Raw genomic sequence first — 13,427 nt, 5'->3', positions numbered from 1 at the left:
AGACCGGAGGGACAGAATCAATCTCACTAAAATGCTGTCATGAAGGACTGGTCCCACCAATGACTCAGCAAGTACAGCAGCAACAACTAAGTTAACAAGGGCTGTTTCCAGAAGCATGCAAGGAATATCCTAAGTTTACATGTTATAAAACTACAGTAATTTATGCAATCTGGTCTGTGGCAGACACAAACACACAGACCAGATTGTTGAATAGAGTCCTACATATTGTTTCCAAGTCTGCCTAATAGTTACAGCTAAACAACAAATGTCAGCTAACTAATGATCTGCATCTCACCACTCACCTCTTGGTCTTGTTTTCCCTTCGCCTTGGCTGACGGCATTGAAGATATCCATAGCAGAAAGCAAGACTTTTGTCTGAAAGTGTTTCTTCTGCTCACTGGTGGCATCCTCTGGAGAAGCCTGTATAGTCACCATGTACACATTACTACAGCAGAAAAACACCTAGAAAGTTAGACTCTGAAATTCATTTCTAGCCTTTATTCAAAGGCCTTTGATTTCAGTAGATCTTGTTTGGTAAAAGTTGCGCTCACAGTAATGAGAAGAGATTCCAAGTGAAGCAGCATAACCTGAGATAGCTTACATTGTCAAACATCTCCCTTAACACCCTAGGCACTGCTTTAGAAAGATAAGGTGAAAAACAACACAGAAAGAACAATAACTCTATTTCATTTCCATGCTTTAATCCTTGCTGAGGGCATACGAAAAGCTGATGCAAGGTGACAAGTTATCTTTGTCATCATATTCACAGAGAACTGGCAAACGAAGGCAAAACAGTAGTTCTCATATGTGAAAAGTACATGCCCGGACAGTTAACAGACAACAAATGTAGCAGCAGACCCTCATACCCTACCTGTCAGAACAGAACATCTTACATAGGTCTGCACTCTAACAGAGAGCCAGCACAATGCCCTTCTGCATACTGAGCACAAGTGAAGTTTTGCACAAGGGTAGAATGGAGGCTCACAGGTGGTTCCCAAGAAATCTTGTCCTCAGTGAATCTGGACTATTGACAATTTGCTGATTTAATCTTTCCAATGCTCTGAGCGATTGGAATTCATAACCAAGGTTCAATTGTTACAGTTAATTGTTAATTGTTTTTATTCATCTATTTTAAGAGGAAGGAATGACAGATGATTTGGGGTTATTTGGGTACTGAAAAGAAATTGGGGAAAAAAAAAACCAGTATACAGTAATGTTTCATGTAAAATCTTCCGGTCTCAGAATTCAAGGGGTAGTTCTAATGATACATAGGCATTACTAAGGAAAATTTTCCATGCCTTACTTTAATGTTAGGTTTTTCCTGAAAAATGCATTTGCTATTGTCTAAAGGTAGCATTCTCTTAGTTCACATGAATGCAGAGTAGGTAGGAAAGAAGTCTCTTCCTTGCAGATAAGGTTGGAATTCCATTAAGTATGTTGTCCAGATCTGCCAGAAAGTTATGCATGCTAAGAGCTGTGATCCAGCCTTGTTCCGGGCTGCTGACATTGCTCACTGAACACATCTCTTCGTCACTCTTAGCCCTTCACTAGGCCACTAGCACGTTAACTGCCTTCTGTCCTTCCACCCCTATTGCAAAGCAGAGCAGCAAAAAGGACTGAGGACTACAAAAGAAACCTCAAGAAGCAGCTCAAATGGATGTCCTTGTTTGTTTGCTGGGATGTTGAGAAGACTGTCCATCAGGAGGATGTGCATGAAATCCCACACTTGTTTCTTGGCAGGATGTGGGAGGCATGGGAGAGAAGAAGAATCAGTACAGCCCTTCCCTTCAGCAATTGCTGGACCATCAGGAGTCAAAAGACCTTCAGAACCTCCCTGTAAAACACGGATGAACAAGAAAGGGAATTTATAACCTTTTTTGAAGCTTTTTTTTTTTTTTTTTTTTTTTTTTTTTAAATCAGCAGCACATTTCTGAAGGATTTGTGCTGCCTCGCATTCACATACCTTGGGTGTTCCAGAATGGAAGGCAACTACAGCCAAAGTTTTCAAGAAGTCAGGACAGTGCCACACTGGGTCCTGAGTATAACTGTGATAGATCAAGCACAGAAATTGTATAACATTCCCCGGATAGACAATCTCCCAGGAGACTTCTGCACCTGCAATGGGCTGAACACAAACACCCATCTGGTCAAGGCAGCATTCCATACTCAGATAAAGCTTATCTTTGCTCCTTTACAGGTATTCCTAAGCTGGTAAGCAAGCACCACCACCACCACCACAGGGAAGCCAGAAAAGGCACAAATACCTAACTCCCAGCTTGCAGGCTGAAGATTTACCCAATCAAGATATGTAACCTTTCTTATCATAAAGAATGAGCAAAATGGGTGATGCTGGGAGTAAAACCCTAATCCCTATGTTCAGAATTCTTAAACATAAGCTTACCGCATCAAACGTGCAAACATTTTGAAGCCCATTTTGAAGCTCACAGTTCGGCTCAGTACTGTTACGAACCTCTAACACTCACATAATTTATTATGCTATTCAACTTCCACTTTTCCTTGTGTATGGGAACTGCTGAGTCACGGCCTGAACTGATTGATCACCTGAGGTGAGTAATGAGTCAGCCAGAGGAGCACAGGTGAAGGCAATTCTAGACCTATTTAAGAGCTGGCTACCAGTGGGGAAGGATCTCTTCTGGAAATCTGCTCTGCTAGAGTTTTGTAAGTGAGCCCAGGATAGGGGTAAGCTTTCTATCTATTCTCTCTTTGTTATTATTATCTACTTTGCCAAACTCTTGTTTACTTTGTAATTATAACATTTTAATATTCATTGATTTATATACACCTTGCTACAAAAGCCTTACCTTGTCCACAATGGCTCTAACCATTTCTAGCAGTAAAGCAGCTGCCTCTGCACACAACCCATTTTTGAGGACATTCTCTGTATCATGCTGCTGCAAGATCCACTGCAACATAGAGTCAAGATCCCCCTACATCAGGAAGACATATTTTTAAGAAGGGATCAGATTTATGACACATCAAGAACACCACCTGCTCAAAGAAAAAAATTACAAAACCTCAATTCACATCTTCACATCTAACCCTAATGTATTGCCCCCTTCTGAAAGACATCTTTGGCATTATTTGTGGGGTGGAAAGCCTTACGCCTTCTCAGGACACCAGGAAGAAGTACCCAAATCCACTAACTTTGAGATTTTAATGAGTCCTGACAACATAGGAACAGATAGGAAAACTAATCTGAATTGCCTTCTAATGTGCATTAGGTATTAAAAGACTTGAAGAAATCTGCTCTGAACACATTTCCTGAAATCAAACTTAACTTACTTCATTCTTAAAGTGTGAATGATTGATTTTAACTATCACAAAAACTAAGTATGGTAGCTTTCTTGTAAATCCTGCCATACAAAAGGCCATAGAATGTCAAAGTAGTAAAGTTACAGCAGCTTCATGCTTGTCCACTACTTCTTTCTTACCTTGACTGCTTCAGGTGGCTCACTGTATGGAGTTGCAAGAAAGAGCCCTGCCACCAGCAAGTAGATCTCAGGGATGTGGACATGATCAGTCAGACATTTTTGCAACACAGAAAACCCAAAAATCAAGATGGAGCCACTGTCAGGTACCAGAGGATGAGTTTTTAAATTATCTTTAAAGGAAAAGGAAAACATTCTGAGAAAGTGTCTACAAATGAATGCCATATTAGAAATAAGATTACTGACTCAACTTTATCCTCCTTTGTACGTGCCCTAGGCCACTCGTAACTCTGCTAGATCTCAACATTAGAAGTTCACAAAACTACTTAAGACTAAAATGTAACAATTTCTCCCATTGCCACTTTTGTTACAGGAGACTGTCCCTGAATTTTTCCTCTTTTCTCTTTATTCTTGCCTAACCACAGATCTATTGTCAAGCTGGGAAGAAGCTGAAAAAAAAAAATACTCAGAAAAAAGAAAGCTGAAAAAAACTTAAAGGAAGATAAGATTCAGCACACAAGCTGACATTTGAATTCTTCACAGGCTTTTAACTTGATGTAACTTGATTTAAAACATTCACAGGATGTAACTTGATTTTAAACATGAAAAAATTCATGTCTGCAAACTCTCATCAGAAAAGCCAACAACTCCAGTGCAACCAAGCAGCTTCCTTCCACCTTTCACCCCAGAAGAGCTGAGGTACTAGGATAAGCCCACCCTGAAAAGTAACACCAGTTCTTGGTCTAACCAGATTAAAGAGAATTCTGCTACTGAGTTTGATCAAGGGATTGTTTCAGGAGCATTAAACCAACACACACGTACCCATTAGAATATTCAATCCAGCAGTGCTGTTTTCCAGCCAACGGCCAGCCACTATCCCTTCCTTGAACTTGTTCAGCAGCAAACGATTGTGTAAAAAGTACAGCAGTAGCTTGATTCCTAGCACAACTGTGCTAGAGTGCAGGTAGCTCTGCGTGAACAGCAGAAACCAGTCTGGCCCTAAAGCTAAAAAAGCCTCCTCTTGTGCCCTAGAATAAACAGAGAAATGGAAATGCATGGAAAGAGATAGGGTAAATAAAAGTTTCCTCTCTTTTAAAATCACCTCTGAGTAATTTTGACACCCAAGTTTTTCTGGAAAAATTCTGATTAAAGTTTTGCTGCAGCACAGACTGATGAAGATGTAAAGACATTTGCAGTTCAAGCCATTTCATTCTCGCTAAATTCAACATCTTTTTTAAAAAGGTTATTAGCATTATGTTCCCTCTGAGAACGCATATCAATAACTGACATAAACTACATCACCAACTAGGTCTTTCAACCTAGGAAATTCAAAATTCCAGTTTAAATTCTGAAGTCCAATGTAAGTTAACAAATGGAAATGCACAGTTACAGCATCCAGCAATCCTCCTTTTGCTTATTCAAGGTACAACTATAATGGCATGTTTATGACTGATAAGGAATTTTAATTCCACATTCACTTTTCAGACAGTTGAGATTTTTCCAACTCTTGTCATGAAGAAACAGCAAACTCTTCATTCCTTCGAGATCTTTTTCAGAAAACTTGAAACTTTGTTGCTTTTTTTCTTTAATGGAAATGACTGTGAACCCAGATAAATTACTGCAAAACAATTATGAATCTACTCTGATCTTATCCTTTTTCTAACACACAAATAACATTGTGTTTTGTCATGATCAAACATCAAAAAAGAGGAAGTCTAGAGGAATCATTCTTACCTCCCAAATTTTCTACTTACTCAGAAGACAGATGAATTTTGGCTGAGCAAATTACATCTAACAGCATCTTCAGTAACTGGTTTCGAAGCCAGATTGTCTTTCCAGATGTTTGGCTTAAGGCTATAAATATCAGAAAGTATTAAGACTAATGAAGAAACTAAACACACGTTCCATTGCTTTGATGAACAACCTTGTTTGCATTACATTATCCCAATGGAAGTACTTCCAACGGTTCTTACAAAGTAAAAAGATGCCAATATCAGATTTTACATATAAGAATTTCTACAAAAATTAGAAATGACTACTGCTTGCATTATAAAAGTTCTGTCTTCAGAGCTTCTTAAAACTCATCTGAACTACACGTTGAATAATAATCCATAGGAAGCAATCTCAAGTTAACTAGAGAGAAAAAAGTGAATAGGAAGCATTTGCTAGCTGTGATGTCTATTCTATAGCTACAAACTACAGTTATCGGTGTCTGCCTCATATTGTTTAGAGGTGCAATAACCCATATCATCTACACTGAGAGATCACAGGCAAGGAGTGTCAGTTTTTTGGAAGCTCCTCCATACATAGGAGACTTAAATGAATGGAAATATTTAATAGGTGCAGAGCTCCGTACAATTATCTGCTATAAGTGTAGCAAGTCATTCATAGAAAATCCAGGTTGTCAAATGAAATTTTATTCCATCCGGTACGTTGGAAGCAATTTCAATGTAATTGGCCTTCATTTCAGTGTGCATCTGTGAAATCCAACATTATGTGTAAGGTCTGGACAACGCAGTTAAAATATTGGTGGCTTAGCAGAGAGGAGGATCCTGCTAAAGACCGGGTCTTCCCACATGAATATTGTGGCTACCACTCCATTATTCTTCACACTGGGATTTTGTAACAATGCAACTCTTCCCCACAATTTTATATCACATGAGCGTAGCCTATCCCTTGCCAGCCAGTCGTCTGAGTTGCATCTCTTCCTGTCACTGGCAGCAGCAGCATTACGTTACATTTAGAGTTCATCATGCTGTAGGAAAGAGGGGATGTCAGCCATCTATGAGAACATATGCACCAAAGGTAGTTCCTCACCTTCGCTGGGCATCTCAGCTGTACTGTCCAGGCATAGCTGATTTTCATCCACAGAAGAGGGCTTCAAAGTGTAAACAAGGAACAAACCAATCCTTCCAGAGAAAGAAGGCAGCAGTTTTGGTCAGCAGAATAAAAGGATTTGTCTAATAAACTTGAGATAACATATATACCCTAATGTTCATTAACAATGAATGTTAATGATGACTGCTAGAAATTCTAACAGCTTCAGAAACAAGCTTGAAATAGGAAGGTAAAACTTTATAACCTAGGAAGTAAAAAAGATATTTGTCTAATGTAAATAATGTCTATTCTACTGTGCATGTGGTTTTATCTCCTAATTTTAAAGGTCTTTTACTCTAACAATGGCAATACTGGGTTAAGCACTCTGCTTACATAAAGCTGGAGACAGGGACAGACTCTGAACTTGGGATACTTGGATATCACTGTCACTAGCATTTAGTTTCCAATTGTAAAGAAGAAAGTAGAGAAGCCTCAGCAGCTACTCAGGAAGGAAAACTGGCAACTTCTTTTCATCAGTAGTTTGCCTTAACCCATTAACTGGTTATGCAGATAGATGTAACATACACATTTTGTGCAGGTGTATAACCTCCAGCCCATGATTAAGGTGTTCCTTAAAGGATAGAATATCATTTGTTCTGCAGGAATGGTCCAACAGCTGTGCATAAAATCTGGAAGCAATAGAAACCTCAGCACCTTTCAGTGCTGCAGAGAGCCTGCTATAGTCTCTATTCTCAGGCAGGTTAAAGGATGGTGACTGTTTTTATCCACTTATGCAGCACCAATCAGCCTGACCACCAACGCAATTACCATACAAAATAACTTTATGAGATTTTAAAAGTTTCATGCTCACTCCTTAGCATAATACAAATGTGATGTAACAAATCCATTACTCATACATCTGTGGAAAAAAAGGCCACAGAACGCAGGCCAACTCATACAGCCCAAGGTAGGAACACACATCAGACAATTTCACCAAAAAAAAAAAATTGGGGCTAGCAGCAAGTTCATGTTAGTTTACTCCACAGTAATGACTAGAGATACTTCTACCTGTCAATAGAGCTAACAGCTGACTGCAGAGACCACAAATTTCAGCAACTGTCTCTACAATGCACTTGGTCAAAGACAGAGCTTTAAAACAGCTGTCTTCTGTGCAGTGCATTTGCTTTGTGTTAAGTGGGAACATAAATAGGACACTGCATTCTATGGAAAGCAAACAAGCATTGAAACACTTCATTTCATGAATTCCTGACAATTACATGTTTAGCTGACAGAAATTCAAAAGTACAAAAAGTACAGTTGCTGGGATACAAGTCAAGCCAATATGATTAAGTACATAGATAAGCGAGGCCACGTTCCAGTACTAAAGGGGTTGCAATACTTCAGGGGCAGGCTTTAGTGAGACCAAATATTAAGTACAGACACTACATAGTCCCAGCCGTATCAGTGGGACTATTTGTGCCTTCATTTTAAGGGCCATCACCCAGCCTGTGAGTTACATAAACGTAAGCTTAAGTAACACTGTTCTGAAGGCATAAGAGTCATTAATCAGTGGGGACTTTGGAGTTGCCAGACATTTGGGGCTCCTACCAAAGGTGAACTTAGAGAAGTTCTATCAGACTTCTCTCCAACACAGGCAGGAGAATAGCTCACCTGCAAACTGAAAAAAAGCAATAGACTTGAATGTTACCTGAGAACATCCTTTGTGTTAAAGTATCCTTGCAGCAGGTGGGATAGGATAGTGCAGACCACAGTGATCCTGGAGTTGCTGATTTCAGGATCACTGAAGAGGAAAATGAGCTTGGGTACCATTTGCACCTGGTGGGCAACTTCAGCATTCTGACATCCACCTCTGCATAAAAGCATGTGGACTATTAAAAGCTTTTACTGGAAAGAACAAAAATTGCTGGGTTTCAGCATATCAGGTTGCATTAATATTTTGCACCTTTGGCTTCTAATGCTGCCTTGGCAACCAACCAAACATTGTCAGGCAAATTGAATATTTTCAACATAGCGTCAACAATGGGTCAACAATGGAGATCTAAAGACGTCTATGTGTGTTTTCCACCTTTTGTATCTGCCCTCTCCCCAGGAAACTGCTGCATTTCAGTGAGTTCAAAGAAAATACTATTGACTTGTCAAGCAGTGAGTTGGTGGTAATAAATGCTGTTCTTGTAAAACTCAGCAAGGGACATCAAATAGCTCTGCAGAAATCTTTCTGGTGCCAAATGAAGAAACCTAGCATCCTGCTGTACTCAGCCCTTCTGTATTGCTGCATCTCTTCAGATACGTTTAACTCTAGTGAACTGGTTAAGAAAATATACTTTCTTAAATAAAAAAAAAAAAAAAAAGAAATCATCATAGTTGCTTTAAACACATGACTTCTACCCCTATCCTTTTATTTTTTTTTTAATACATTCCACACTCCTTCAAAGATTCAGATGCCTCTCCCGTGCATGCATTTTAACTTTCATTGTGCACTCATAGTTCCATATAAAGAAGGTCACCAGCGAGCTTTTCCTAGTCTGGTCTTGCAGTCATCTGTCTGATCAAATCACCAACACCACACCTGAAGTTTCAGATGAGTGCAGATGAATCATTTACACAGAATCCAATCATTCCAACTAGGATAGGGCCCACATCAATCTCTCAGTCTCAGCCACATGCAGCTGATTTGAATACTAGCTGTGTACCTGGAGCACTGCAAGATCTCCACAAGATGTGCAAAAAGAGTAAGGTCAAGATTTTCTGGTGCTTTCATCCAAAGCTGAAAGATAAAGGAAAACAGAGATTTTACTACTGTGATGAACTGACAGTACAGTAACCTGTGGCAGAGGAAGAGCAGTAAGTGGCTCAGAGAGGATAACCTCAAACTGCTAATCTCTGAATGACAGTGTGCAGAATTTGTTATCATGCATATGTACAAAGATTAAACAGTAAATTTAAAGTAAACAGTAAAACAAAAAAAATAAAAATAATATTCTCAGCACTGTATGAATGGTTTCTGCAGTTTGGGAAGGAGAAACACAGTAACAGGCATATTTGTGCAGGCAAAGAAAGAAGTGAAAAGGATGCCTAAGAAGTACATCCACTCGCAGGGAACACAATTTATAGGAGGAGCATGAAAATCACAGTACTCCTCTGTGGAATAAAGAGCTAAAACGAAGCCATATCTAGAATTAAAAATAAGCTACCAAATACCACAAATGAAGGAATATTTTATTTCTGACACAGTAACTTCCAGACATTCTGTGCCATATAGATATTGCTTGGAGAAAGAGATCAGGAAGGTGGAAAGGAACAGTGTCTATTTCCCTGCAGGGATGTAACAAGGAGAAGCACAAAGCCGCAGACTTGCTTCTCACCAAGGCAATCTATTTCCATACAGGCACTAGAAAACCCAACCCAGTGCCAAAGAAATCCTGCTTCTGAGACATGAGGAACAGGCCCTCAGGCTCTACAGAAAGACTCCAGGAACTGCACCAGGACATGACATGGAGCCACAGTGTCAGAGCAGCAGCTGTTCCAGGAGCCAGAACCTCATAAGGTGAGCCATGGTGTGAAATACCAGCACACACCACTACATCCCAGAAATCAGATTCAGAAGGTGCTATGAGCAAACTAAACTCTATACTATAAGGGCATCTTTTTTAAGTCAAACCCACAGTTTTACCTCAAAGTTGCAGAGAATATACTGGAATGCATTATAATTCTTGATAACTGAAGACCCAAAACCAAGTTCAGCCGTGCCCACTAGGGAGAACATTAACTGTAAAATCCTGTTGTTTAACAGCTGTGTTTTCCTCTTTAACAGGTATGTCAGCAACTGGAAAAAAACCAACACGTTAAATATTTGCTGAACACACAAATTGTAACCCTATTTTTAAATCCAAGTCAAATACACCATTTGCCTGGCTGCAGCAGTCATACATGTGTTCATACAACATAACATGGTGCATAAGCATCATGAAGTAAAAATTTGAGCTCAAATTGAGACAAACTCATGTGATAAGTGAAAAGTTAAATTTTTGAAGGTGTTCGAAAATTGTGCCATTGAGCAGGCACACCATATATACCATATTATGTTGAATGCAGTTTGTGAAATGCAACATACAAATTGTGAATAGCCATTTACAGTAAGTCATTTCAAATAATCACAGTAGATTTTCTACTCTGTTCTTTAAGATGCAAAGTGTGCTAGTTAAAAAAAATTATACTGATCTCTTCAAATGAAAGACATCTTTGTGAATCTTTTCCAGTGCTTCAACTGAAGCAATTTTTAATTATTCAAACAATTCCTGGTACAGTGAGAAAAACGTTCAGCAAGTCACTACAGTTTAAATAACTTGGGAGGAATAGACTTCCTTTGAAAATACATATCAACACATGCTTATCACTCACCTACTTAAAATTAAAAAAAGGTTCAGACATCTAAAGAGCAAAATCGTTCCATTGCCACATGATGAGAATACTTTTTAGCACAGAGTAGAAAGGAACAGCTTGTGCACAATCTACTAATCACGTACAAAAAAAGTATTGAGCAAGAAGTACCTAAGTATGATAAATATATTCATAGGAATGAGGATCAATTCATGAAAAATTGACAAACTGGGAACATGGAAACTTTATAATCAATCATTCATGAAGCCCTAACATTAACAGCGTTTTGCTTGAAACCATCTCTGCGCAATATGAGACTGCTTAGCCTACAAAGCATAAATAAAGTAAGCAATATTGAACTGAAACTCCACACTCCAGTCTTAAAACACCCAGTATTACATACATAGTGTTCTAAACTTGCCCTTTCTCTCTGAAACAACCAAACTCTCAAGTCCAAACAGCTTTCAGTTTTGAAAGATCAATTTACAACAGGCTTACATTCAAAATGCAGACAGCACTTATTTCTTTCAGCACAATTCTTCATACATAGTAAAGACTGAAGCATAGGAATTCCCTATCAACCCTATGCTATACAGTCTCTGAAAATGAATCTGAGGCTGGATGAACCACAGCCAAAATGTAGATCTGTTAGAGAACTGGTCTTTGTGGGAGGAGTGAAGCACGTTGGTAAGAGGTGGATAATTCAGACACCTGCCACACTGATTTCACTAACTATATACAATATTCTTAACGTAAAGAAAGGACACCTTTCATTATTAGACCAAGTCTGACCAAGATGCATCACCTGCACAAGTGGATATAAAGTTATATATGTTCCCAGAAATCATAATTCCAGAAAACAAGGAATTCTGAAGAGAACTGTAAGCACAGGATTTCCATATTCCCCCCTCCAAGATCCCAGAGCTTATACAGCTACAATCTTTAGGGCTGGTAGCCAATATATTCATTGCCACTGACACATTTTAGAATAAGGCCTTCTAAAGGAAAGACAATATCCAGGATGACAAAAGAGCACCCACCTGGTATCCCCCAATGTGTCTCATCAATTTTTCACTCATTGGGCTACTGTTTAGGATGGAGTTCAGAACTTTGACAGCTGCATACATGGTGTGGTCATCAGAGGCCATAGCAATGAGACCCAGGAGAATGGAAGGACCTCCAATGAAGTTCAGGCTAGTAGCTGCTGGAGAGGACTTGAATACTCTTACCCCTAGGAAATTGTAGTGTTACTCTGTCAGGAAGTCAGACAGACTATATCTATTATCAGACAGTGACAGACCCAACTCTTAAACAAAACCATACAACACAAAACTCAGAAACATTAAAGCATTGTGCATTTACCATATTGGCCCACAGCAACTGATCCAATTGTCCGCAAGGAACCTGAGAGGTGTCCAGCTATATTCTTGGCCAATAATATTGGAGTCGAAGCATCCCGAGAACTAATCCCAATCTGAAACAGATAAGAGACATCCTAGGAAAAACTTGGAGTTACTGGGAGACAAAAAGAAACAGGATCTAATATTTCAGGTTTTTTACTTTTAGAATACAAAAAATGCTCTGTATATAAAAACTGATCTTTTTTTCCTCTAAGCTGATCATTAGGACAAACATCCACCCACCGAAAACACTGCACAACTCTTTCTTTGACGTGTCAAGTAGGCCTGGCACTGTCATGACTGCAATAATAGCATATGAAAAATCATTGAAAAGGCTTTGAGTAAATGAATTATCCTTAGACCTTAAAATTATGGCATCTGATGCTGTTTCAAGAAAGGCTTTCAATCTTGTGTTCACACTGTTCTATTTCTCTCTATAGATGAAAACTAAAGCAATTAATAAAGTAAACGAATGGGTAAAGGAGTTGAAATGATTCACTAAAGATATGGAATGAAGAAAAGTCACAAATGTTGCTCAGGTAAACCAAACAGAAATGAAAAAAAAACGTTTGAAAGAAATGAGGAATAAGGAGAACAAGAGACCTCTTTAGCAACCAGACGGCCATCCACTTCATTGTAGGAGCTCTTTATGTCTTGAATGGTACTGAAAGATGAGCACACAGCATTGATTCCAAAAGAAATCTTCTCTTCCGCCACCAGCTGTGCAGGATTCTGTTCACTATATTGGTTCTCACCTAAAATGAGAAACTGTAAGCCTCCAAAACAATTTTTCAACTTCAGCAAGACAGAAGAGAGGAAGTTGAAAAATAATCAGAGGAAAACAGTTCAGACAGGAACTTAATTTTGACTTAACTAGAGTTAGAAAAATCCCTGAATCTTCAACCCAGTGCATGGCAGCTTGCCAACACAAGCACCAGAAGATGAGCTTAGTTTGTCTCCTCGTTTCTTCTTTGTCAATCATCCATATGCTACATCCTATCCCAGATCCCATGAAACTCAGAAGTCCAGAAAATAAATTCTTGTCCAATCAGTATAAACAGTCAAGACAGAAAACATTTCAGATTCCTTCCACACTTCTGTGGGCTTTCTCAGATAGGTGCAGGGATTCATGTGCCAGAAAGTAAAGGACAAGGGCAAAAGTTCAGAGCTTCCAACTTATAACATACAGGAAGCTACCAAAACATACCAAATTCAGAAGTTTATCAATTGTATGAAGTCATATGCTTTTCTTTAAAGGAGTTTTTATTCCTACTTACACATGGAAAAGTAATATGTAATCTCTTTTAAAAAATCTTGACCATTTCATAAAGTGGAAAAACGTTGATTTATGAAACTGTTTAAT

At 38.9% G+C, this 13,427-nt stretch overlaps 1 protein-coding gene across 1 annotated transcript in view; it reads right to left on the bottom strand.

Moving 5' to 3' along the window:
- WDFY4 (WDFY family member 4) overlaps positions 1–13,427 on the bottom strand; it is a gene marked incomplete at both ends in the record, with an annotated part of 119,017 nt that overhangs the window by 69,687 nt on the left and 35,903 nt on the right. The window contains 14 exons of the mRNA XM_079535699.1: positions 303–420; positions 1,637–1,834; positions 1,964–2,125; positions 2,823–2,948; positions 3,453–3,622; positions 4,272–4,477; positions 5,204–5,303; positions 6,267–6,358; positions 7,975–8,136; positions 8,978–9,051; positions 9,958–10,110; positions 11,705–11,895; positions 12,027–12,138; positions 12,668–12,819. Of these exons, the coding sequence (XP_079391825.1) occupies positions 303–420; positions 1,637–1,834; positions 1,964–2,125; positions 2,823–2,948; positions 3,453–3,622; positions 4,272–4,477; positions 5,204–5,303; positions 6,267–6,358; positions 7,975–8,136; positions 8,978–9,051; positions 9,958–10,110; positions 11,705–11,895; positions 12,027–12,138; positions 12,668–12,819 (2,016 nt within the window). The remainder of the gene's footprint in view (positions 1–302; positions 421–1,636; positions 1,835–1,963; positions 2,126–2,822; positions 2,949–3,452; positions 3,623–4,271; positions 4,478–5,203; positions 5,304–6,266; positions 6,359–7,974; positions 8,137–8,977; positions 9,052–9,957; positions 10,111–11,704; positions 11,896–12,026; positions 12,139–12,667; positions 12,820–13,427) is intronic.

The sequence above is a fragment of the Tetrao urogallus genome (assembly GCF_951394365.1).
Source record: "Tetrao urogallus genome assembly, chromosome: 5".
Classification (NCBI taxonomy): domain Eukaryota; kingdom Metazoa; phylum Chordata; class Aves; order Galliformes; family Phasianidae; genus Tetrao; species Tetrao urogallus.
The sequence above is the reverse complement of the archived record's forward strand: the minus strand, read 5'-3'. Positions and strand labels throughout refer to the sequence as shown.